We start from the raw sequence: 25,899 nt of genomic DNA, 5'->3' as shown, positions 1-25,899 counted from the left end.
CAAACCACTTTTAACACTGTTATCAGTCTGACCTCCTTCCCCATCACCTCCACCCTTTTAAAATAATTCCAAAGAAAAACTCTGCAAAGGTTCCATTATTTTGGTTGGTTATTCTGCAGAAATGCCAGTACTTGCATAGATTCCACCACTTCATCCTCACTTCCAGCCATTAAAGTATCTGATAATTAGGGCAATTTTAAAGAAAACATGTACAGTTCTACCTTTGGGTTCCTAAGAACGGTTCTTGCCCAAAATATAGTTGAAAGCAAGACTGTATACAGGGAATATTAAAAAGAGTTCATTCTCATGATAGGATCAAATATTACAAAGGAGATATTAATGTCTTATTATTAGGCTTTATAAAATGAAATGGTAGTGTCAAGAACCACACATATCAGTAAGAGAGCAAAGGTACAGAATCATGGAATAAAAGAGGCTTGACAGCATATCTTCCTTAAGATATTTACCACCTGAAAAGCAGCAGTAACAAATTGACTTTTCCCCTTCATAATGTGGTAGGTGAGATATTTCTGGAATTCCAGAAGAAATGCCACATATGCTCTCTTATACTTTTAAGAGGATGTTATCCAACCGAAGGCCATGATAGCTTTAAGTCAAGTCAATCTTCAAGTCAATCGATGAATAGCCCTGTTCTAGGTACTGGGTTGTGACAGTGAAAAAATAAGACAAATGATATATAATAATTCCCAATGTCTATTTTCAATCATTCTCTATTTCCTTAGTTCTAGTCCCTTTTCCAGCTGAACGGGTGAGGAAATCCAAATGCAACAAGTCACCGTTTCATTCAGATCTGTTCCATCTGCTGTGTTCCTGAACGCTATCAGCATTAAGAACATCTCATCAAATTACCATGCTAGATACTCCACATGCAAGCTTTTAAATCAGACAGATGACCAAATCATGATTCTTCTATTTAAGAAATATGTCTTGTCCTGGGGTGCCTGGGTGGCTCAGTGGGTTAAAGCCTCTGCCTTCGGCTCAGGTCATGATCCTAGGATCCTGGGATCAAGCCCCACGTCAGGCTCTCTGCTCCGAGGGGAGCCTGCTTCCTCCTCTCTCTCTCTCTCTCTCTGCCTGCCTCTCTCCCTACTTGTGATTTCTCTCTCTCTCTCTGTCAAAATAAATAAAATCTTTAAAAAAAAATTAAAAATTAAAAAAAAAAAAGAAATATGTCTTGTACTGAATGTTCTTTCGGAGGTCCACCTACTTGAACTTTAATCAGAAGCCACTTAAACTAACAGCGTCTTTTAATTGGTTTTGTTGATACTATTCTATCTTAATTCCAGGCCATTTTTTTTTTTTTTTAACATTACTGCCCCTGTGGTTGAGTAACATGCTTCTTCCATACTCCTGATGCCTCTTTCCATGTTGGGAAACAATCATTTTTATAACAGTTGTGGTGTCTCTGTATCTTACCAGTCCTCAAAAAGCTGAAATTAGTAATCATAATTTGTGAATTTGGAAGGAGAAATTAGCCATACATAACTCACTTCTGTCATGCATATAGTTTTAGGAGCTGCCCCTTTGGGCACAGGTTCTCCCCCTTCCCTAGTACCAACAATCCTACTGGGATACCTTCCCATTAGGGGGTCTACACTGTGGGATCACACCCATGACTGAGTGAATAACTGCCTAATTCAGGTGCTCAATACTAGAAAACACATTTGCCTTCTGATATGAACCACCTCAAAGATGATTTCATGGTTTCTAATTCCCAATTATTTGAAGAATACACAAATGGTGCAAGATCCAAGCACTTAACAGTATTATCTCCTTAACAATAAAGATCTCCCCCATATCTAAAACTTCCATTTATTACGGATGTCTAAAGAATACAATTCAAAATCCCTAGTTTAGCATATAAGTCTCTGGAGTCTATATAAGCTTGTAGCCAAATTTCCTGCCATCCTATCCCTTACCCATGTCCCACCCTTATTTTATCACACATCATCTGCTCCAGCTAAACAGAATTTCTCACCATTGCCTGGTCACATGAAACCATTTGTCAGCTTACATTTTTGTGTATGATATTCCCTCTAACAGGGTAACTCCTACTGAAGTTCTAAAACCCAGTCCAAATGTGATCTCAAAATTAGCACATTGTGTTACAATGTATGCATGTATGTGCCTGTTTCTTCCATTAGCCCATGGATCCCTGAAATGCAAATACTCTCTTTTACTCATATTTGTATTCCTAGCACCTGGCCAATGCATATAACATAGCTGGACATTAAGAAATATTTGCTGCATGATGAATCATGAGAGAATGAGTGGTAAAAATCATAAAATAAAAAGCTCAATTTTAGGAATAAAAATGGAAAATTCAGACCTTCATTTATAAAGATGAGAACATGCATGAAATAAGTAGGCTGATGACAACTTTCAAAAAGACATGATTTTTTTTATATATATAGCTTTTTAAGATGACTGTAAAATGACTGTTTAATCTAACAGTGTGCTGTTGAGCAAGTTGCATAATCTCCCTGGGGCTCCCTCCCTCCCCACCCCCATTCCACCTGTAAACTCCCACATACCCCTCAAAGTTTCAGTTATAACCCACTTCCTCTAGGAAGCTTCCCTGAACCCTCAGACTGTATTCTGTGCTTCCCTCTAGCACAGCTTATCTTCATTGTTTCTCTCCCCTGTTAAACTGCATTCCTGGAGACAATGTTTGCATTGGCCTTTTCAGCACTTTCTCCCAAGAACCTAAGCTCAGCACCTAGAAGAGCAGGCTATCAGTGGTTATTAGTTAAACAAATACGCCTGCGAAATGAAGGCAGTAGAATATAAGATTTTTGAAGTCCCTCCCAGCACGTTTAGAAGTAGAAAGAAAAGTCCCATGCGAGTTACTGTGCTATAACATGTCCAGTAAGTTACACTGGACTGCCAGTTTTAGTTCTCAATTCTATCTCATCCATTCTCAGTTCTGTTATTCAGTAAGCCCCTTACTCTGACATTTGTGCTGTCAACCAAAAAGTTCTCCTGTCTCTAATGAAGTCCAGTACTCCACAGTCTGCTCCCTGGAACTTTGTTGCCAGTATTTCCGTTTATTTAAAAAAAAAAAAAAATGCATCCAACAGTGAAAATTTGACCAATTATGGCATAGTCTCAACCTGGTACCCATTCCTCTCCCCTCCTCTTTATCTTTGGTAAGGGAGAAGAGGAATTTTGTAAGCTGGAGGCCACAAAGAGTAGACAATTGTTCAAAGAAAATTTGCTCAATCTCTAAGTGCAACCAGTAGCTTCTGCAAGAGATGTTTCCTTGTTTGAAAAGTGGAAGACACTAGTTTAAAAGGGAGGGGGAGTTATTAAAATGGCATAGTGTTTCCAACTCTCTCAGTGAATTACCATAATAAGGAATAAAACAAGCAAAGCATATTGATGCTATGTCTTAAAGCACAGATAATCATTATTACCAGGCTCACCCAGTGCTCACTTAAAAAACTTTTTCCTAGGTTTGCTTTAACACATAAGTAACTGAGGACAAATGGACACATTTGAAAAATTCCTGAAAGTCTGCACTGTCAGGGTCTCGTGCACACCATTTCTTGCCTAACTGGCAATTTCTAGCTCTGACTTAGGCAAGAATAGGGCACATTAACCCATGGCCTGCACTTCTTTTCAGTACAGAGGCAAGTGAATCAAAGCTACACTAGAAGCTGGTATTGGCAGAACCTTTTTTTTACTCCCATGAGGTTGCTTTTTTTAAAGATTTATTTATTTATTTATTTGACAGTCAGAGATCACAAGTAGGCAGAGAGGCAGGCAGAGAGAGAGGAGGAAGCAGGCTCCCTGCTGAGTAGAGAGCCCCATGCGGTGCTCCATCCCAGGACCCTGGGACCATGACCCTAGCTGAAGGCAGAGGCTTTAACCCACTGAGCCGCCCAGCACCCGCCCCCCCATGAGGTTTTAAAAAACTTTTATTAGAGTTTTCCAATAAAAAGAACTGGTAAGTGATTTTAAAATCCTTTTCCCCCCAAAACAGTCCCTTTATGAAACTAACTTCAATTAATGATATCAAGGCAATTGGTTTCTGAGGGTTTCACTGAAGATTCAGAAAGAACTAAAGAAGGCTTTGTGTTTTCTTGTTATTTCTAGCAACCTGAACAGAAAGAAAATATAGGCACTCAGAGAAGTAGATAAACTCCTTTCCTAGAAGAAGGGCCACACATTCCTTGCTATACCAGGAGAGTTCACTTTGTCATTTGCTCGCCAGAGCAGTGCCATGTAGCACTATTCGGAGTCAGCTTTATTGCCACCATTCATCCTATGTCTCCCTTCCAAAAACACAGATTTTTAATCTTAATTATATCATCCCATAATTTTCAAGCACTTAAAACTCAAACTTAGTATCCTCAAAAGTGCTTTTCCCTCTCCTTAAAAGTAACAGAGATCCATCAAAAATTTAAACAAATGAAAACCTGGCCCAATTTCACTCTTTTTAAGAGGAAAAGAAGTTATTAAAAATCCTTTTCTCTTTCTATACCTGATTTGGGGGCACCTGGGTAGTATGGTCGGTTAAGTGTCTGACCCTTCGTTTTGGCTCAGGTCAGGATCAGGTCAGGATCCTGAGGGAGACAGAGCTCCAGGCTGGGCTCTGCACTCAGCCCAGAGTCTGCTTGAGATCCTTTCTCCCGCTCCCAGCCCCTCCTGCTTGTGCTCTCTCTCTTTAAAATTAATAAATAAATCTTCAAAAAAAATGATTTGCAGAAACTCAAAATGGAGATTTCTAACTACTACTAAAAATTAACTGAAAGATTTCATTCCCTTTGATGATAGTATGAAAAACATCAGAATTGATAATAAAACATTTTAAAATGTATGATACAGTTACAGTCTGTATAATCTTTTTCTGCAAAAAACTAACCAAATATACGAAACTTTTTCATATTTAAAAAATCATAAATGTAAAAGCACATTCTTTACTTATTTACAAAGACATATCCACAGAACCTCTAAGTTCCCAGATGAAGTCTTGATTTTTATTCCTAGACAACATTCAGACTATCACAAGGATATAATACAATGCAATTTAATTATTAAAATATGCTTTGTTATGTAAGGATAGTAACATCTAGGAGATGCTTACCATATGCCAGATAGATATTTAAGTGCTTTACATATATCATTCATTTGTTCTTAAAATAACTTGAGAAGGTAGATACTATAATCAACCCTCCTTAAAAGATCGGGACCATGAAGTACAAAGAGACTAAGGGAGCCAGGTTCCCAGCTGCGCAGCTTGGCTCCAGAACCCATGCTACACCAGACAGCCTCTAATTAGGTATAGTATATATTGGATTATAAAGAATGCAAAAATTTATGCCAAAACAGAAAAAAAAATCAATAACAATAAGAAAACAGAACTGTATCTAACTTTTCTATTTTCTAAAAAAATAAATAAACCAAACTGGCCACATAGTGGGAAGAAATGACAAATAGGTGTAAAAAATTAGTAACTTAACATGGATCAAGTCCATTACATGACTATATATTATCCATCTACTATAGGCACACTAATATGTTGGCTACTCTTGGGACTCCAACTTACTATAAAGGTACAGTCTTTATGTATTGGGGGTTTACAATCTAACTGGAAGATAAATTGCAATAAGTTCTAGAAGATCAAAGCATACAGCTCTTTTTAAAGTCAACATTTCAAAAAATGAGAGGATGGTTGGATGCTGTATAGAAGGGGCACAGAGGTCATGGCAAGGGCTAGAGTGCCTTTCTTCAGTGTCTGGAAGCATATTCAAAGTCACATAAAATTACGTCATCTAGATCTGCTGGAAGGTGAGGACAAGGCCAACTGTTATTATTAACTCCACTGGAAAAATGAAGCTGTGAGATTGATGAAAATGCTAATAATTATCCTCATCAGCTCGAAACTAACAGAAAAGATATGCACACTTCCACAAATGGCCATTTGGTTCCAAGCAGAAAGAGAAGGGAAGATAAACTTAGAATAAGCAAGGAGTCTCTTAAACCTGAGACTGTCCAAACAAACAAAATAAGAGAACATTCAATTCAATAAACTCTGACATTGGTGTTTAGCAGAAGAGGAGACTTCGTGTATCACAAAATACCTATTGTTGAAATATATAAAGGTTTTTAAATTTCCACTGAAGGGCAATGTTTGTGGACTAGAAATGCCAGTAGAGGTAGCTTGTGCTTAATTTGCTGACAGACTTTAAAATCAGTCTTGAACAATAAAATCCCAATTTAATGTGATTTGGAATCTTACATACTTAGAGCGAATGGATGAGAATTTTTAAAAGGTAGAACCACTCTTAGTTTTTCACAGGAAAGATATCAAATAAGGCTGAGACTTTATTATCGCAATCAAATTAGAAATCAAACACCACACTGCCTTTAGAATTTGGGACAGTAGTTAATGAAGGATTCAATTAAATTGTGTTCCTAATAAGCACATATATATTCCATGCAGAGGGATGTGGAATAGAGTCTTTTGTTCCTATTTACCACTCACTGCTACAACCCAAAAAATGAAATAGAAATAAAATAGAATTAGATAAAATAATGATGATCACTCATATATGCTATTAGCCTCATTAGCAATGAAATAATTAGCAACTATAATCCAAGGATATTATCCATATTTGTTTTATAAATCTGATATACTTTTCTATAAGCTTTGAGGCTTTCACCATTTTTACAACAGGAAGGATTTATTACAGATATATTGGGTGCTCAATACTAAGTAAAGTTATTTTATATTCTTTGTGAGACTCACAAATTAAGAACTTGCAAAAGTAACGTGGTATGTACAAGGGGAAAAAAACCCTGAGATTAAAAATTTAATTTCCTTGAAATTTCCCAATTTAGGTTACTTTTATAAATATATGTTATTGATATAACTGAGATGCTACAAGTATTTTCATTTAAAATACTATAATCAGAGAATGCTGAGAAAATGTTATCACCATACTTTTTCTCTCAAGTTTATTTCATGCCTTGAATTCTTCAGCATGTATTTATATTTATATAATGCATTCAGCGAGGACTTTCTGAATAACCAGTACGGAATCCACCTGTGTGAAGATACTGGGAGGAATCCTACAGGGAAGAATGGGAAATAAAGCTGGGTTCATAGAATATATATAGCCACTTGCTGAAGTTCTCAAGTGCAAAGAGCTTCATCCTACAGCATGCAGGCTGTACAGTAACACTGGCGAATGTAATGAAAAGAAAACTGGAATTAGATATTTGAATCTGGGAAAACATCTTGAACATTAGCGATGGGAGAACTACAGTACCATTTAAATAACAGCAAAGTTGAGGTGCAATCTGCCTTAGGGAAACCTCATGAGGTGATCCTTCCTTACTTGGTACATGTCTCTAAATACATTATTTCTCACTTGGTAAAACAATTATTTGTTTAAAAGTCTGACCCATGCCCCAGTCTGTGAGGTTTTTAAGTAGAAGGAATAGCTCATTCATCTTAGTACTCTCCAGAATACAACTTAGTACCCGGTATCCATGAGATGCTGAGTAAATGTTTGTTACACACAGGTCATACAAGAAAGGATGAAATGTCTTCTGAGACATAGAGTGGAGAGAAAGATTTTGAAGCCAGTTACACAGAAGTGAAATAGTGTCTACTGTAAGTTTAGTCTCAACCTGGCACACAGAAGTTGTTTATTAAGTCTTTCTTATAGGAATGAATGTGTGTATGAATAATAAATGAATTGATGAGGTGATTGGTACACTGAAGGATTAAATATATTAAGAGATAATAGGTGAAGTCTGAACTTGGGAAAGCACTAAAAAGTAATAAGCTAGAGGGAGAAAAGTATTCAGTGATAGGCTCAGAAGAGGAATAGTTAAAAGAAAAAAAAAAAAACAAGAAAACAGAGTGTCATAAACAATAATAATGTGTTACATTTCCAAAGCACTTTCACGTTACTTCATTTTAATTCTGACAACAGTCCTGAAAGGTAAGGGGAGAAGGTTTTATTATGCTTGTTTTTTTATAGAGGAAGAAGCTAAGGCTCAGAAAGGTTAAGTGACTTAGAGAGAGCATTTCAAATAGAAAGAAATATTTAACATTGTCAAATGCAGAAAATAGAATGAGGACTGAGAAAATGTCATATAGTTAGGCATGCAGTTCATAGAAGCCTGTGCATAGTGAGGCTGGGAAGGAGGGAAGAGGGGTGGAGAGGCAGGTCAACAGTTTAAGAAAGGTGTTAGAGATAAATATATTAAATCACATAGTATCACATGTGTGATGCTCACAATAGTGTCACACATAAATCGCATCACACAGGTATCAAGAAGGAATAAGACTTAAGGTAGAAAAGGGAGACAGGAACAGTTTCTCTTCTTACCTGAATGGACAACTTGCTTCCTATAAACTGATTTTCACTATAGCTAATATGTGTGTCCATATGAAAACTTGCTGACTTTGAAATTTAAACAAAAATTTTAAATGCCATTTGGGTAAGATCTTCTTGGTAAAATTCTAACAATTATTGATTCCCTTCCTCCCTTTAATGTTTTCCACTCAAAAAACAGTACTGAAAACTTCTAGAGGGAAAGAGAGGCATGAATGCTATTTCACCTTCCAGCTTTTCCAGCACCCCTCTTGCTTGGAAAGTAGCTTCTTATTAATGCAAACATTGGAAAATGTTATTATTTGCCCTGGAAAAGCAAATAATTCTATTTAACGATAATTTTTTCAAGCATCTGTTATTTCAAGACAAGAGGAGAAGGGAAAAAGAGGAAAGTGCAGGCCATTTTTCCTTTACTTGTCTAGATGTATACGAGTAGTACATGTGAAACCCTGGAAGAAACATGCACAAGGAGAATACATAAATACATTCTGGAATGACTTTGTCAAATAAACATGACTAGATCAAACTTTCTGGAATTTCATATTTTAAATACTAAGTTAAATCTTTCACTTTTCATGCAAATGAGCCTAAGTTTTGCGAAAGCTGTTTTATATGATCTGAGTCACATCTACTTAGGTTTATTTGGGAAAAAATACATTTTTCTTCATATTAGAGATGTCAGTTGTGAAACATAAATTTCAATGGGTAAGCTAAATTAGTCCTTGATAAGTGAATCATCAACAGGTGATTTAATTGCTAGTTAAATATGATTCAACTTTTTACTCAGCTTCAGGTGATGTGCCGAGTAATAAGAACAGTAGGATTTTTTAGATGATAGAATGCAATTTATGTATTTTTCTTTTTTTTTTTTTCTTCCTGAACCTACTTAATGAATAAACAAACCAAACTGTGACTGTGTCTACATATCACATAAACATCTAGATGAAAAGTGACAAATTCAGGCCATCATCCAGCTATTTGAAAACATTTATCTTGATGACATTAAACATCTGGATGTTTCCAAATATCAAGATGTTTGATGTCCTGCAGATAAAATATCCTGATGACTGGCTGAATTTTTTACTTATGCACATTTGCATTTTTCAGACACAGATTATAATTTTATTTTAGACACAAAATGTAATTTTAGCACGGATATAGTAGGGAGTCATAGAAATTGTCAGGTCTCGATTTTTTGTTATTACTATTCACAGTGAATCTCTGACTTGGAGAAATGCCTTTTATTTTCCTTTCAGTAAATAAAAGAGTTAATCACCATTTCAACAATGTGTATTAAAAGGTAAAGAATTTGCAAAATGAAGATGCATAAATACCTAAGCTTTCATCTACAGTGACCCACAAAAACACTGAGTGTGGTGAAAATACACTACACCCTCCTTAATTGACTGACTTATTACTCAGTTGGAATACTACATAAGACATTTCCCTTTCTTATTATACTTTTTTTTAAAGCATTTTGTTCTTCCATAGCATGTCCATTTATGCCATCCAGATGAAATGAGAGGAGCTCAAACTTTCTAATTTGATTATTTTGATTTTTCTAGTGATGTTCTGGCATGAAGATAGCAGTATACCTGAATTCTATTTTTGCCTATTCATTTAGTCTTAATTTGTCTGAATCATTGATGATTGGTTGTTATAACTTCTCTGTCACATTTTCTTTTCTTTTTTTTTTTTTTTTAGATTTTATTTATTTGACAGAGAACACAAGTAGGCAGAAAGGCAGGCAGAGAGAGAGAGATAGAGAGAGGAGGAAGCAGGCTCCATTCTGAGCAGAGAGCCTGATATGGGATTCCATCCCAGGACCCTGGGATCATGAGCTGAGACAAAGGCAGAGGCTTTAACCCACTGAGCCACCCAGGTACCTTCTCTGTCACACTTTCTTACTCAATGTCTAATTGAAGAAAAAGCCACTCTTAGAGGAAACAGGCAAACATTAACGCAAAATAGAATATGTATTTTGATTATCAGTTTACGAGAAAGATTAATGTTATTTTCAATTCCCACCACTGTAAAAATAATTCTGTATAAGCATTAAATGCCATTTCTAAGCCTTTTAAATCAAGATTGCTTGGATTTTATACTAGAAGAAGAAAATGAATGTTAAAGTGAAAAACACTAAAATAATAGACAATTGCCTAACACATTTCAGCTCCTGACACTACCTGTAGGATCGCTCAGAACTGAACCAAAGGCACTGATGACCACATCGGCTTTCAGAGTGACTATCTCATCTTCATGTTCATGCCAGTTTCCCGCTTCATCTTGCTCTGTTCGAACAAACTGCATGGCGACAATTCTCCCTTCTTTCAATATAACCTTCCGTGGAGACAGAAAAGGCAAGAATTCACACCTTTTTTCCTTAGCAAGTTCCACCTAAAACAAAACAGAACAGAGAAAAACTTGAAAATGTTTCTTCTGTATTGAATGTTGATTTTTAATTCAATTATGCACTCTACAGCTTATGACGGTTAAACCAACCTGAAGCCTTTTCTTTCATCAAAGCTGAGGTTCAGTTATCAGCTATTTACATTTTGCAAATCACTGACTCAGGGGAGTCTTCCATCAGTTTGAGTTGTCACATGGAAGTTTAAAGTGCATGGCATCACAAGATATTTCTCAAGTTCTCGGGACTGCCTGCTCTATGGTTGGTGGCATGTAAGGTTTTGGCTCTAGCAGCCCGGTTTTCCATATGCTTTCACTTCTGTAGTATAAATTCTCTTTTAAATCATGCTACGTATGAAAATAGATATTTCTGATTATTAATGGGTTGCATTAGCTAAACTGGAAATAAGTTAATAAAGTGGGTAAGCCAATCTTGGCAAGTACGTGATTAAAATGGTGGGTAGAAAAAAGAAGACTGAGAAACTGTGGAATCAAGAAATAAATAACATTTTAATCTTACTTTCATAAAAAGGCAAATGAGAAATTTAAGAAAGAGAAATGAGTGTGTTCTTGACAAATTCCCAGTTCTTCCACATCTATTACCTCATATGTGGAACACCCTTGTTTTCGTTTTTATTCTCATAATGGGATGTCTATCAAGACAGAATGTTAATACTTACATATCTATTCATTTTTCCATTTACTATTTTTTGGGGAATCCAGGCCTTTGTCAATATAACCCTACGTAGTATGTTGAGTCGTGTTTGTTTGTTTGTTTGTTTGTTTTTTCAAAAAAATGTACTACCGGAGAGGCTGAGGTGGGTATCAAGTCTCATTCTTTCCCTCCCTCATGGAAGATAGTTGGGTTCTTAGTGGGACCCTGACAAGTGAGGTTGAGAAAGTCATATGTGTAAGCTCCAAACCAGGAGTTGTCTGGGCAACATCAAGATGAAAAAACTGAGTCATAAATTGACCTGCTCAATCTTGTGATCAAGCCATAAACCCACCTCTCAACACTCTGTCCATAATTAGTGGTTCCAAACTTTGGCATGCATCAGAATCACCTAGAGGGCTTGTTAAAACAGACTGCATGGACCCACCCTCAGAATTTCTAGTTCTATAGGATTGGATAAGGCATGAGGATCTGCATTTCTAACAAATTCCTATGTGATGGCATGCTTTGGTTTAGAAATGACAATTTGTGAACCACTGTCTTACCAGACTATAGCTGACTAGCTCTGAACTTAGTTAGTTGGTCTACACCATGCATGCATCTACACCATACATTCTCAATGAGAGTAATATCACCCATAAGGGAGCAAAAACGGATTCTTAAGGAAGGAAAGAATCTTTGATGTCATAATAATTTGTGGCACCCTGCCCCATAAGAGCAGTAGTACATAAACAGATACACATGATATCGGGAGTATTAAAATTACAGTGTGTTTGTGTGGGGGGTGGTTAACTAGGAAAAAAAGTTTAAAAAGGCTCCTAGAGGGATCATTTAAAAAACAAAAACAAAAACATGGGGCACCTGGGTGGCTCAGTTGGTTAAGAGTCTGTCTTCGGCTCAGGTCATGATCCCAGGGTTCTGGGATTGAACCCCAAGTCAGGCTCCCTGTTAGGCAGGGGAGTCTGCTTCTCCTTCTGACCCCTTGTGCTCTCTCTGTCTCAAATAAATAAAATCTTTAAAAAAACCTGAGGAACACTGGTCATTACTATATACTGGCATGAAACTATTCAGTCTATGTCTTATTTAAGGTATGTTTTGAATATTGGCCTTAAAGCCTTAAAATTTGGAAAACTAAGAAATTACTGATATAAAAAATACTAGATATTGGTATGTTATAGACAGCAAATATACAAAACAATAGATCTCAAAATTGTTTACACAGGTAAGTGGAATTGAATCAGGTTTGAAACCAGCTTCCACTGCTTACTTGAGATCGTCTCTAAAAATATCTCTCTGATCTTGAGGATCCTTATATGTAAAATGGGGATAATACCTAATTACTTGGTATATGGTGTTACTTAAAGCAATTTAGAAATGTAAAGCACCTAAAGCAGAACTAAAGCAGAACTTAACATATGGAAGGTGCAAGTAAGGAAATATTATTTATTTGTAGTTGCAATTTTCTGAATTAATTTCTCCTCTCAATCATGCTTCAAACTATTCAATACCACTTAGCACTGGGCTTATGCTTCTAATAGAAAGGTGGCCCAAGAACAACGTTAAGAAAAAGAAAAGGCCAAAGAACCTCAGATGCCTTTTTAATTTTCCACAAAATAAAATGTATGATTTGTAGAAGGCAAACTAGTCCTTGAACAGTTCTAATTACAAACTAAATTATGCCTCGTACATAAGATATGTTTCTGTATCACTTCTGTCACATTTGCGTTACCTTATCTAGCGCCTTGTAACTCATCAATATAAACCAGTGTATTGTGTTTCAAAAATGTCAAGTGATGCTAAATTTTAATGATAATGCCAAACTTGATTGAATAACAATGACAAATGTTTATGGTTTGAATAAATCAATACATGATGCATATTTATAATAGTACTCTTTCCTGTGAAGGGCAGAAATAAAATCCTGAGCTATGCTGCACATATTGGGAGAATGTCTCAGACTGATTTAGGGTCTACTTTGTCCCGTTTTACTTTTTGCTCTATTAATACTTAGATAGTATCTACTACTCTGTGTAGGTCATCTGATATACGTTTTTGGCAAATTTGGCATTGAATTAAAACCAAATTGGGCATTGCAAGCAAATCAAAACTTTTAAAGTAATGATTATCAATGATTTATTGCTTGAACATGCTTTAGTTGTATTCTTACTTTTGAGAGCCTAAAAACTACATGCCATTATGAACATGAAGAAACCGAATTTTAGTATTTCCTCAGTTCACATCATAATTTTCCATATGCACCAGGTAGCTTGTATTTGTGCCAACTATCTGATAGTGCACAGAAGCTGAGAGGGTGAACAGTGGCTTCCACAAAGATTACTCTGAAATTCTACTTTTGAAACTCGATATGTTCTATACTACCTAAAACATGTTAGACTAGGCGATTGGGCAGCAGACATAAATCATACCACTTCTTGCTATTTTGCTATTAAGTAGCTATTTTTCATTTTATGCAAGAGATGGAAAAACTTTTAAGGGAAAGATAGGAAGATATCACTTTAACATATGTATTTACTTGGAAAGTATTCATATTATACTGGGAAAAGGAGAGCTGAGATGATAATGATTTTTTTTTTTGAGATGATAAGATTTATCTCAGTCAACAAGGAAATATTAGGAAAATGAGAATTCAAAATAAGTAAAGTCATGTGTCAAATGAAATATCCTTTGAGTTATTTGTGGACAACAGAGGAGTTTACTTTCACTATTTAAGAAATCTAACAAGACAAAAATAACAATAATGGATATTTACATAGCAGGCATTTTTTTTCTTTCTTTCATTTTTTTTTTTTTTTGAGAGAGAGATAAGTCAGGGGAGGGACAAAGGGAGAGAGAGAGAGAAAATCTAAAGCAGGCTCCATGCCTAGCACGGAGCCCGACAAGGGGTTAATCTCAGGACTCTGAGATCATGACATGAGCCACAAATTGAGAGTCGAAGCTTAATGGAACAAGCCACCCAGGAGCCACGATAGCAGGTATTCTTTTAACTGCTTTACATATGGCTCATTTTAACTTTCAGACAGAAGGCATATTATGATACTTATATATGTTATTTTTTTAATATTAAGATTTAAACTAACATTTTTTCCTTATTGTGGGTCAAAAACCTAGTAACATGCTGGGTATTATGACTTACAGCTTTGGCACCCAACCTCAGGCACTCTGCTGCCTGCTGTCCTCACAACTAATCCCATGTGGGACGAAGCACTATTTCCTTGCTTAGAAGAGAAACTGATGTTCAGAGAAACCAAAGATATATTAAGAGATGACAAAGCTTAGCTAAAATCCTGATATGGCTAAACAAAAATCCTGGGTGATATTCATTAATGTCCAAAGAGAGCAACTCTATATATTTGAAAGAATGAGACTTCATCTCGTACTGGTTAGGGAATCTCAAAACAAGGTTAATTAGACTAGGAAAGGATGTAGTCTAAGGCAAATTAAAGGTCAAGGGGTTGGCCTGATATAGGCTGCCCTCAGGGCACCAGGGGGGTTCAGTGGGTTAAGCCTCTGCCTTCAGCTCAGGTCCTGGTCTCAGGGCCTGGCACTGGGCTCTCTGCTCAGCAGGGAGCCTGCTCCCCGCCCTCCCCCACCCCCCCGCCTGCCTCTCTGCCTACTTGTGCTCACTCTGTCAAATAAATAAATAAAATCTTTGGGAAAAAAAAAAAAAAAAGGCTGCCCTCAGTGTGAAGAAGAGATTCAAGCTTCCTATTCTAAGTTCAGAAGTACAGTAAAATCATGAAATACAGGAACCAAGTGATAGACTTCTGAACTGATAGTTTATAAAGTGGATAATTGAGACATAGAATATATAACTCAAGATACAAAAGTGAAAAATAAAAATAGAATTTAAATAAATTTACTTCTTAGACAGTAAATTCCTTCACAAAACTCTTTAAATACAGAAAGAATATCTTATTTAATTTGCTATCCCCAGGGTTGAGGAGTGATATTCAAATATTTAACAAATGATGAATATAAGCCAATGAATGGTCAAAAAGATGCCTGGCAAATCAGCAAATACTCTAGCCAATATGCCACATGGAAGGACATCAAGTGAATTTTAGCCCTATCAAAATGACGAGCACACAGTGGACTCTGAATAACATTTTGTTTACCAAGATGAATGACTAATATGAAAACCCAGAGGGCATTCAAGTTAATGAAAGGACAATCAACTAGTAGTATATGGAGTCAATGACTACTAAATACACATCGCAAAGCACGTTAACACTGGGTACGCAAATGACATGCTACCTGACCACAGCATCCAATGTTGTGAGGTTGAAATACGAAGTAAGCGATGTTCTTTCTCAGCTGTCAGTTACACTGCCGTGACAAATTGATGGGCCAGACTGACCAGTGGTCTAACCTCACGCAGTGAGTCTTAATATTTTACTGTTTAATGAGCCTTCTGTTCATAGATGTCAGTGTTAGTGCTTTTAATATCTAATGTTTGTTAATATCGCTAATAATCAGCAACTCTGTAGTTTTGGTACATAACATTTCTGTTCATGGCACACATATTTGTTTGTTTGATGGTACGTGTTCTCATGAGGGACAAGTGGTACATGAAGCAAACATACAAACCTCTCGTCCTTATCTTCACCAATAATTACCCAAGGGAATGAAGGAGAAACATCTATAAGGTTCTATTTTGGAGGCTCAATAAGCCATGTTGTTACTTTCTTTTCATACCATATAAGGAAAGTTAAGAAGAACCTTCTTAGCTTTGATTTTATCTCCATATTCAGGGAAGATACGTGGTTGATGCTGAGTGAAATAAAAATAGAGTGCTATTGCATGCAGTAATGATGATCATTTTAATGATTAACTTTATGTAATGTGATGATTTGGTCTGATTAATATTACAGGCATCATACTGTGGAAATTATGAAACAACTTAATTTACTATAATTAAAAGCATGATGTCAACTCATTTTTAGATTGCATATAGGCAAAGTAAGCATAGGTTATAAACTATAATGAGAACTCAAACCCAGCATACATTAAATTCTAATATACAAAGTTTGAGAAATAATATGAAGAAACAATATTCTTTGTAAAGATTACCCTTAAATAGCTAGGTATTTAACAACTTGTCAATTCTATATGAACATGAGGACCTAAGAGATAGGATTTCAAATTAAAGTTATTTGGTAGTCTGTTTTGGTCAGTGATAATCCTGAAAAATATTAGCTTTTACTTCATCCCTGCTAAATTATTGCATATCCCACAAACATTCATAACCACACAATAAGAGTTCCACTCATCTATAAATTTACCAAAGATTTATAAAGACCTTTGTGTAAAAAAAAAAAAATGGTGCTAGATGCTATAGCTAATAAAACATTCCCTGCTTTCAAAACTTTCACAGAGGCAGGCAAATCAGCAATCAAATTCAGTGTGGTAACACATATAAACACAGTGTACACCAATGGCATATAAAAAGGCATTCTGTCCAGCAGCAGTGCAGGTCAAGAAAGGCAAGACTAGAAAACGTACTGTCTGAACTAACCTTGAAGGATGAGTAGGAAGTAATTACTGGAAAGGAATTAGTGACTGGGAAATTATAGTATACAATAGATTATTTCCCTTAGGTGAGGAAAGATGTAGGAAGGTAAAGGAGTTTATTTCAACAAAGAAAGAAGGAAAGACACCTGGTTAAATCCCCTTGTGAACATGCTATTGGGAAACAGATTATCAATCAGCATTCAAAAGTAGGAGAACCCTTATCTGTGGCATGCTTTTAGCATGATATACCTGCTAGTCTAGGATAGCTATGGTAAAAAACAAAACAAAACAAAACAAGAAAACCTGGGAACTGGACTTATTGGGTAAGGATCTCTTAAAGAGTATATAAACTATGCAACTGAGTATATACTGGAGATATTTTATAGTTGAATTAGCTTCCTTTTGTGTAAGTGATGAGACTACTGATGTTACTTAGAAACCCCAAATTAATCTGGGTTAAAGTACATCTTGATACACCAAGGTGGGACCTGAGAAACCGTGTTGGTGGTCCTGCACCTCTCCTTATTTACCCTATACTTCATGTTTATTTATATTTTTATATAAAATATTTTTGTATATTTTATAAAATATATTTTTATATATTTTTTATATTTTTATATTTTTATATTTTATAAAAATATTTTTATATTTATATTTTATTTGTTAAGAAAGCTTGATGCAGGTTCTCTTTCTCGGTATGAGTCTAATTTCACGATCCAATCTTCTGGTGAATCTGGTTACCAAGGAGATGAAGAAAACTCAAGAAAGAGGCAGTGAATTCTGCCTGCCCACTCTAGAGCTCATCTTCCTTAATTTACTAAATAGTTCTTAACCTCTTTTGTACTTTTAGGTTTGTATAGACTCACAGACAGCGGGAAAAGCAGAACAATTCTGATATGTTTACTAATTTCTAGACTATTTAAGCTAATTCTGCAGTTATTCTTTTCTTTAGCAAAAAAAGTTTGCTGAGACCACAAATTGAGGTTCCTTTTAGTATGTACTATGATATTATAGGCTTTGGGGTTTTTTTTCCACCTTAAGCTCATTATTTTGTATGTATGCATGTATGTATGTATGTAGTCATTATTTTTCACTGTTCCAAGATTCATTGTTTATGAACTACACCCAGTGCTCTACGCAATACGTGCCTTCCTTAATATTCACCATCAGGCTCATCCATTCCCCCACCCCCTGCTCTTCAAAACCCTCAGTTTGTTTCTCAGAGTCCACAGTCTCTCATGCTTCATTTCCCTCTCCAATTTACTCCAATTCATTTTTCTTTCCTTCTCCTAATATCCTCCATGTTATTCCTTATGCTTCACAAGTAAGTGAAGCCATATGATAAATGGCTTTCTCTGCTTGACTTATTTCACTCAGCATAATCTCCTCCAGTCCCATCTATGTTAATACAAAAGTTGGGTATTCATCCTTTCTGATGGCGGTGTAATATTTCATTACATATATAGACCATATCTTCTTTATCCATTTGTCTATCGAAGAGCATTTTGGATTTTTCCACAGTTTGGCGATTGTGGACATTGTTGCTATGAATATTGGGTTACAGATGACCCTTCTTTTCACTACATCTGTATCTTTGGGGATAAATATGCAATTACAGGGCCATAGAGAAGCTCTATTTTTAATTTTTTAAGGAGCCTCCACACTGTTTTCCAAAGTGGCTGCACCAATTTGCATTCTCACCAACAGTGTATAAGGGTTCCCCTTTCTCCACATCCTCTCCAACACTTGTTGTTTCCTCTCCTATTAATTTTGGCCATTCTAACTGATATAAGGTATTATCTCAATGTGGTTTTGATTTGAATGTCCCTGATGGCTAATGACAGTGAACACTTTTTCATGTGTCTGTTAGCCCTTTGTCTGTCTTCTTTGGAGAATTGTCTGTTCATGTCTTCTGCCCATTTTCTGACATGATTATCTGTTTTTTGGGTGTTGCTTAAGGAGTTCTTTATAGATCCTGGATATCAGCCCTTTGTCTGTAGTATTGTTTGTGAATATCTTCTCCCATTCCGTGGGCTGCCTCTTTGTTTTACTGACCGTTTCCTTTGCTGTGCAGAAGCTTTTTATCTTGATGAAGTCCCAAAGTTCATTTCTGCTTTTGTTTCCTTTGCTTTTGGAGACATATCTTGAAAGAAGTTCCTGTGGCCAATGTCGAAGAAGTTACTATGTTTTCTTTTAGGGTTGTGATAGATTCCTGCCTCATACTGATGTCTTTTATTCATTTTGAATTTATCTTTGTGTATGGTGTAAGAGAATAGTTGAATTTCCTTCTTCTATACATAGTTGTCCAAGTTTCCCAGCACCATTTATTGAAGAGACTGTCTTTTTTTCACTGGATATTTTTTCCTGCTTTATTGAAGATTATTTGACCATAAAGTTGAGGGTCCATATCTGGGTTCTCTATTCTGTTCCACTGGTCTATGTGTCTGTTTTTGTGCCAGTACCATGCTGTCTTGGTGATCACAGTTTTGTAGTAAAGCTTGAAATCAGGCAACGTGATGCCCCCAGTTCTGTTTCTCTTTTTCAGTATCTCCTTAGCAATGCGGGGTCTCTTCTGGTTCCATACAAGTTTTAAGATTGTTTGCTCCAGCTCTTTGAAAAATGCTGGTGGAATTTTGATCGGAATGGCACTGAAAGTATAGATTGCTCTAGACAGTATAGACATCGTAACAATGTTTATTCTTCTCATCCATAGAGCATGAAATGGTCTTCCATCCTTTTGTGTCTTCTTCAGTTTTATTCATGAGTGTTCTGTAATTCTTTGAGTACAGATCCTTTACCTCTTTGGTTAGGTTTATTCCAGGTATCTTACAGTTCTTGGTGCTACAGTAAATGGAATCAATTCTCTAATTTCCCTTTCTGTTAGTTACTAACAATTTTCATTGTTAGTGTATAAGAAAGCAAGATTTCTGTGCATTGATTTTGTATCCTGCCACATTACTGAAATGCTGTATGAGTTCTAGTAGTTTGGGGGTTGGAGTCTTTTGGGTTTTCCATATAAAGTATCATGTCATCTGCAAAGAGAGAGAGTTTGACTTCTTCTTTGCCAATTTGAATACCTTTTATTTCTTTTTGTTGTCTGATTGTTGTTGCTAGGACTTCTGATACTATGTTGAACAAGAGTGGTGAGAGTGGGCATCCTTGTCGTGTTCCTGATCTCAAAGGGAAGGCTGTCAGCTTTTCCCCACTGAGGATGAGATTTGATGTGGGTTTTTCATAGATAGATTTTATGAAATTGAGGAATATTCCCTCTATCCCTATACTTTGAAGAGTTTTAATCAGGAACGGAATGCTGTATCTTGTTAAATGCTTTCTCTGCATCAATTGAGAGGACCATGTGGTTATTCTCTCTTCTTTTATTGATTTGTTCTATCACATTGATAGATTTGTGAATGTTGAACCACCCTTGCATCCCGTGGATAAATCCCACCTGGTCATGGTGGATAATCTTCTTAATGTGCTGTTGGATCCTATTAGCTAAGATCTTGTTGAGAATCTTAGCATCCATATTCATCAGGGATATGGGTCTGAAATTCTCCTTTTAGGTGGGATCTTTGCCTGGTTTGGGGATCAAGGTAATGCTGGCTTCACAGAAAGAGTCTGGACGTTTTCCTTCTGCTTCAATTTTTTGAAACAGCTCAGGAGAATAGGTATCATTTCTTCTTTGAATGTTTGGTAGAATTCCCTAGGGAATCTGTCAGGTCCTGGGCTCTTGTTTTTTGGGAGGTTTTTGATCACTGCTTCAATCTCGTTACTAGAAATTGGTCTCTTTAGGTTGTCAATTTCAGTCTTGGAAGCTTATAGGTTTCCAGAGATGCAACCATTTCTTCTAGGTTGCTTAACTTATTGGCATATAAATGTTGATAATAATTTCTGATGATTGTTTATATTTCCTTGGTGTTAGTCATGATTTCTCTCATTTCATTCATAATTTCATTAATTTGGGTTCTTTTTCTTTTATTTTGGATTAGTTTGAACAGTGGCTTATCGATCTTATTGATTCTTTCAAAGAACCAGCTTCTAGAAATAAGGACATCACTGGCAACATGATGTCAATAAAAACTTGTTTTTCAATAATCACTCTCAATGTGAATGGCCCAAATACTCCTATAAAATGGCCCAGGGTTGCAGACTGGATACAACGACAGGACTCAGTTATATGCTGCCCAAGGCAGATGTTTAACTGACTGAGCCACCCAGGTGCCCGAAGAAGAGTCCATTTTTAAATATTACTCATGATTGACAAAATTTTCTTAAATCTGACTAACTCTTACATTTCTCATCTTAGACCTTCCTGTAGTCAAGCATTCCTGGGTGCTATGAGAGTATCTCACAAAATTTTCTTCTGCATAACTTTTCAGGATCTTTCTTCAATCTTGAAATCCCTCTTTATATAAATCTGTTCAAACAAGGATGCTCTCTTATTTCTAATCCTGAGTTTATTTATATCTATAAATGTTTATTAATTTTTTACCTTTTATATTATTGGTTATAGTTTTTTTCTTTCTTTTTTAAAAATTCTGTAGCTATCTTTTAAAACACTGAAGACCCGGAATTATGATTTTTATTCAATCTACTTTTAATGTGAGGTTAATATTGTAACATGGTATATTTTAAAACTTGAAAAATAATTACTTATTTAAAAGTTACCAGTAGTAATTTTGAGGTGTATGTATATATGTATAAATTATATATTTTGAGTATTTCATTTTCATGTAAAGTCTTCCTATAGGCTTTCAATGCCCAGAAAATACTATTCCACACAATTCACTGATTTGATGCTTTGGATCAAACATCATTCTATACTTTGAATCAGATATAAGTTGAGTGAACCAATCCATCTGAAGGAGTTGCATTCTAATATGTGAGGTGAGTATAAAGTAATAACTTTCCTATGTGACAAGTGCTACTATACAGGAAGCATAAAGAGCTATAAGATCTCACAGGAGGGAGACTAAGGAAGCTGTCAAAGAAAAAAATGACATTTGGAGGAGGCCTTGAAGGATGAGTTCACCTTTTTAAAAGAAAAAGAAATGATTAAATGATTTAAATGATTTAAAAATAATATTTATTTGTTTTTATATTAATTCATGTATGTTTTCTTTTTATCTCTTGGATTTTGTGCCTGACCAACATGCATATTTTTAGTTATGCATTTTATAACTATTTTATAGTTACTTTTTAATATTTTCAATGTATAAGACAAGAAAAGAAGACATTGAAAAACTGAGAGGACTATTACTAATGGAAGAAGGCCCTCTAGCTTTCACATAAACGTTAATAAAGAAATAACACATTGCCGTGTAATAAAGCCTGATAGTGACTTAATAACAACATAAATGTTCACTGATAACGAATTTATGTTTACATATGTATCTACACACATCTAGATGCATATAAATACATACATATATACATATGGATCATAAATGATTATTAAACCTTTTTAAAAGAGATGTAGTTTTCAGATCTATAGCTATTCCTTGTCAACATAATGTAGTTACCATCCTCCTCTAGGAATTATTTTGTGTAAATTTTATTTATTCACTTGACAGAGAGAGAGAGAGAGCGTGCACGCACGCACAAGCAGGGGAAGGGGCACAGGGAAAAGCAGATGTCCCCCTGAGTAGGGAGCCTGACACCGGACTCGATTCCAGGGCCCTGAGATCATGACCTCAGCTGAAGACAGATGCTTAACCATCTGAGCCACCCAGGCACCTCCCTCCTCTAGGAATTATTGAAAACAGTTAAGCCTTTAATGTATATAATCTTGGATAAGCATGGGCTTTTGTTGGCTCCTGCACTATTTATAGGTTGGTTGGGTTGTTTGTTTGTTTTGGGTCCCACTTGCCACCTGAATTACTGCATTCAGGGTAGAATTCTGACAACTTCAGCTGTCAGTTTCTTTGATATCATGTCTTGAATGCAGCAGATTTTACCTACCAATAGACTAGGGATACATTAACTGCAACTCGCTTCAAGAGTAGTATTTCTAGATAGGGTCAAGTTTTTCGGTACAGAGTTGCTGTTATTCTCTGAGGAGACATAGACCTCCTGTCCAGATTCCACATCATTCACATATCTTTCTCTCAGTGTTCAAAATATAGAATTTGGGGCATATAAAAAGCTTTCAGAACCATAAAATTACAGCAGTAATTTTATAGATGGGCATTCTCAGATTAGGGTTTATAACTTAGAACCAACTTCTCAAACAACGTTTAGTTAAAAGCTTTTCAACTGTTCCATTTTACTTTCTCATATGACACTGAATTTTCATACTTTTCAAAAATGGAAACACGCTTAGATTCATGGAACATCATTCCCATGCCATCATTAAAGTATTCAAGATATATTTAAAATCTTAGTACCAGGGGAGCCCCTCGCTGCCACCAATTTACTGTAGGCTGAGGGCAATTGTGTGTGTTTATTTATTTGTTTATGTGCAGGTATCTTCATATTGCCAATCATGCTAACAGATTCTGATTACTTTCTGTGAAGAATACCAACTTAAATGATGTGCAGGTGCCAAATTGTTGAAGAGCTCCTATAAGCATCAACCTTAGTAAGTAAAATTAAATGTGTCAGCATATGGAGGTTATTTTCTAAAAACAGTCCCAGGTTCATATTTCTTATAATTAAATAAAAACTAGAAAGCATTACTTACTGGTAAGAAAAGCAATGTTTAGCCAGCAAGATATAGGTAATGAAAGTATCAATGGATGTAGCTCAAAGATCATTTGTTTGCTTGTTTTTCAGATTTCATTTATTTGAGAGCAAGAGAAAGCGAGAGAGAGAGCACATGAGCAGGGAGGGCAGAGAGAGAGGGAGAAACCGACTCTCCACTGAGCAGGGAGCCCGACCCGGCCCTCGATCCCAGGACCCTGGCATCATGACCTGAGCTGAAGGCAGACGCTTAACTGGGTGCCACCCAGGCACCCCCTTAAACATCATTTGATATAAATGTCTGAGAGGAGGCCTACAGATTGACCACATAGAGATCTATTATGGAGTATGCTATACGGTATCAGAAGGAGTCAACAAAAAGGCACATTCTTTCACATGAAAATCTATTATTTCAAAAAAAGAAAAGAAGATGTATTATTTCAGCATTGCAGTAACAAAGAAATTTTCGACTAACCGAACTAGGCAATCTGATGCTGTTATTTTTATTATTAAAATAGTAAAGTTCAATTATCAAAACAGCTGACCCTCTGTATAGCTCAAATATGGGGAAACAGACACATCAAAGGTAAATCAGTTAATATTTTGGCAAATGAATAGGGGGAAGCCAAAGGGCACTGGAGAGTGCTCTAGAGAGCCCATTTAAACCACGGCAGAATTAAAGATCGATCATATTTTTGCTAATATTGGGAAATTAAATACATGAACAACAGATTCTTAAAGTTTGTGGATGAGATGGTACTGTTAAAATAATTTTGTACCATATTCTTCTCAGTAATAATTAATAAGAACTACAAAGTCCTTCCCCAACCTTATCTTTTAAATTTATCTACTCAAGCAGGTCTGTTGAGTCCTGACCTTCACGCCTCCTTTTAGGGATTCCTGACTGCCTAAAGCATTCTTGCAGTTCTATCTGATCTGTCAACAGCTTTTAATACCAGCATTTTGGGGGATTCTGTTATCCTGTGAAATTTAATCTCACCTATTTAAGCTTGCAGAAAGTACTGGAGGGAATTATTAACAGATTTCCCCTCATCTTCTTAGAGGCTAGTGCTGAGTGATTGGCTGGTTTCCCTGAGGACCCGCAGCTGAGAAGCACTAGTTTGTCAGTAGCATCCTATTTAGCATGTGTGTGAGGCCACCAGGGAGACTGAAAGACATTTGGAATCAGAATTACATCAATATGCTGATGATGCCTCAATATCTTCGTTTCATCAAACCTGTATCCCGTAGCATTAATGCTTTCTTAACTAAGATGGAAAGTGCCCCCGAACAGCACACTGCTTACAGCTCTAATTAGACAGCTGGAAACGACACTGATGATATGTAAGAGCAGTGGATCAGCAGTCTTGGCATCACCAGGAAACCTGTTAAAAATGCAAATTCTCGGGCCCCTCCCAGACCTACTGAGTCAGAAACTCTGGGACCAAGGCCCAGCAAGCTGTGTTTAACAAGCCCTCCAGGTGATTCTGATGCATACTAAAGTTTGAGAACATCTGCATTGGAAGAATGGGATGTGGGTGTCACTGCTGAATCTATTGGGCGCTGCCTCCAAGTTAAGCAGATTAAAGCACTTCCAGATCCAATCGCACTGTGCTTGGTTACTAACCACATGATGTTAAATGTAACTGGCTTTTATAATAATTCATATTTGCCACAAAAAGATGAGAGAACTTTATACCGTTCTGCATTCCCCATCCTCTAAAACCATCTGAGAATTAGACCGCAGCTTTGCATACAGGCACACTGACATGCTTAACAGTGAGGCCCTTAACCAACAAAAAAAAAATCACATTATTCCCAAATTCCATCCAAGAGCCTAAACCCATTAAACAACACACATATGTGAGAAAAACCCTAAATATCCATTTTTGTCATTCTTCATTGACTTTAAAGAAACCAACCGTAGTTATAGTATGAGTGTATTGGGAGCAGAAAGCATGGGAGGAATAGGAGAAAGACAAAGAAACTGGGCACAACATTAAATTTTTCATGTTGGTTATAATTTTTTTCTATAGTATATTCTCCCAAAATCCTGTCTTGAAGTATTGAACTTCCTCCTGACAGGTTCATAACTTAGCATTGCCATGTCATGGGCCCTCTTCTGATGTACCAAAACCAAGTAACAGACATGAGGCATTAATACCAGAACCTCTGCTAATTCTGAAAGCCCTGAATTCTAAAAAGAGCACAGGCACTGGTCAAAAACCCAGC

General features: G+C 36.2%; 1 protein-coding gene across 2 annotated transcripts in view; it reads right to left on the bottom strand.

Moving 5' to 3' along the window:
* DPYD (dihydropyrimidine dehydrogenase) overlaps positions 1-25,899 on the bottom strand; it is an 831,093-nt gene that overhangs the window by 438,633 nt on the left and 366,561 nt on the right. For both annotated transcript variants that reach the window (XM_032302714.1, XM_032302713.1), the window contains exon 11: positions 10,562-10,772. In XM_032302714.1, the coding sequence (XP_032158605.1) occupies positions 10,562-10,772 (211 nt within the window). The remainder of the gene's footprint in view (positions 1-10,561; positions 10,773-25,899) is intronic.

Source organism: Mustela erminea, chromosome 10 (genome assembly GCF_009829155.1).
Source record: "Mustela erminea isolate mMusErm1 chromosome 10, mMusErm1.Pri, whole genome shotgun sequence".
In the NCBI taxonomy this organism is placed as follows: Eukaryota; Metazoa; Chordata; class Mammalia; order Carnivora; family Mustelidae; genus Mustela; species Mustela erminea.
The sequence above is the reverse complement of the archived record's forward strand: the minus strand, read 5'-3'. Positions and strand labels throughout refer to the sequence as shown.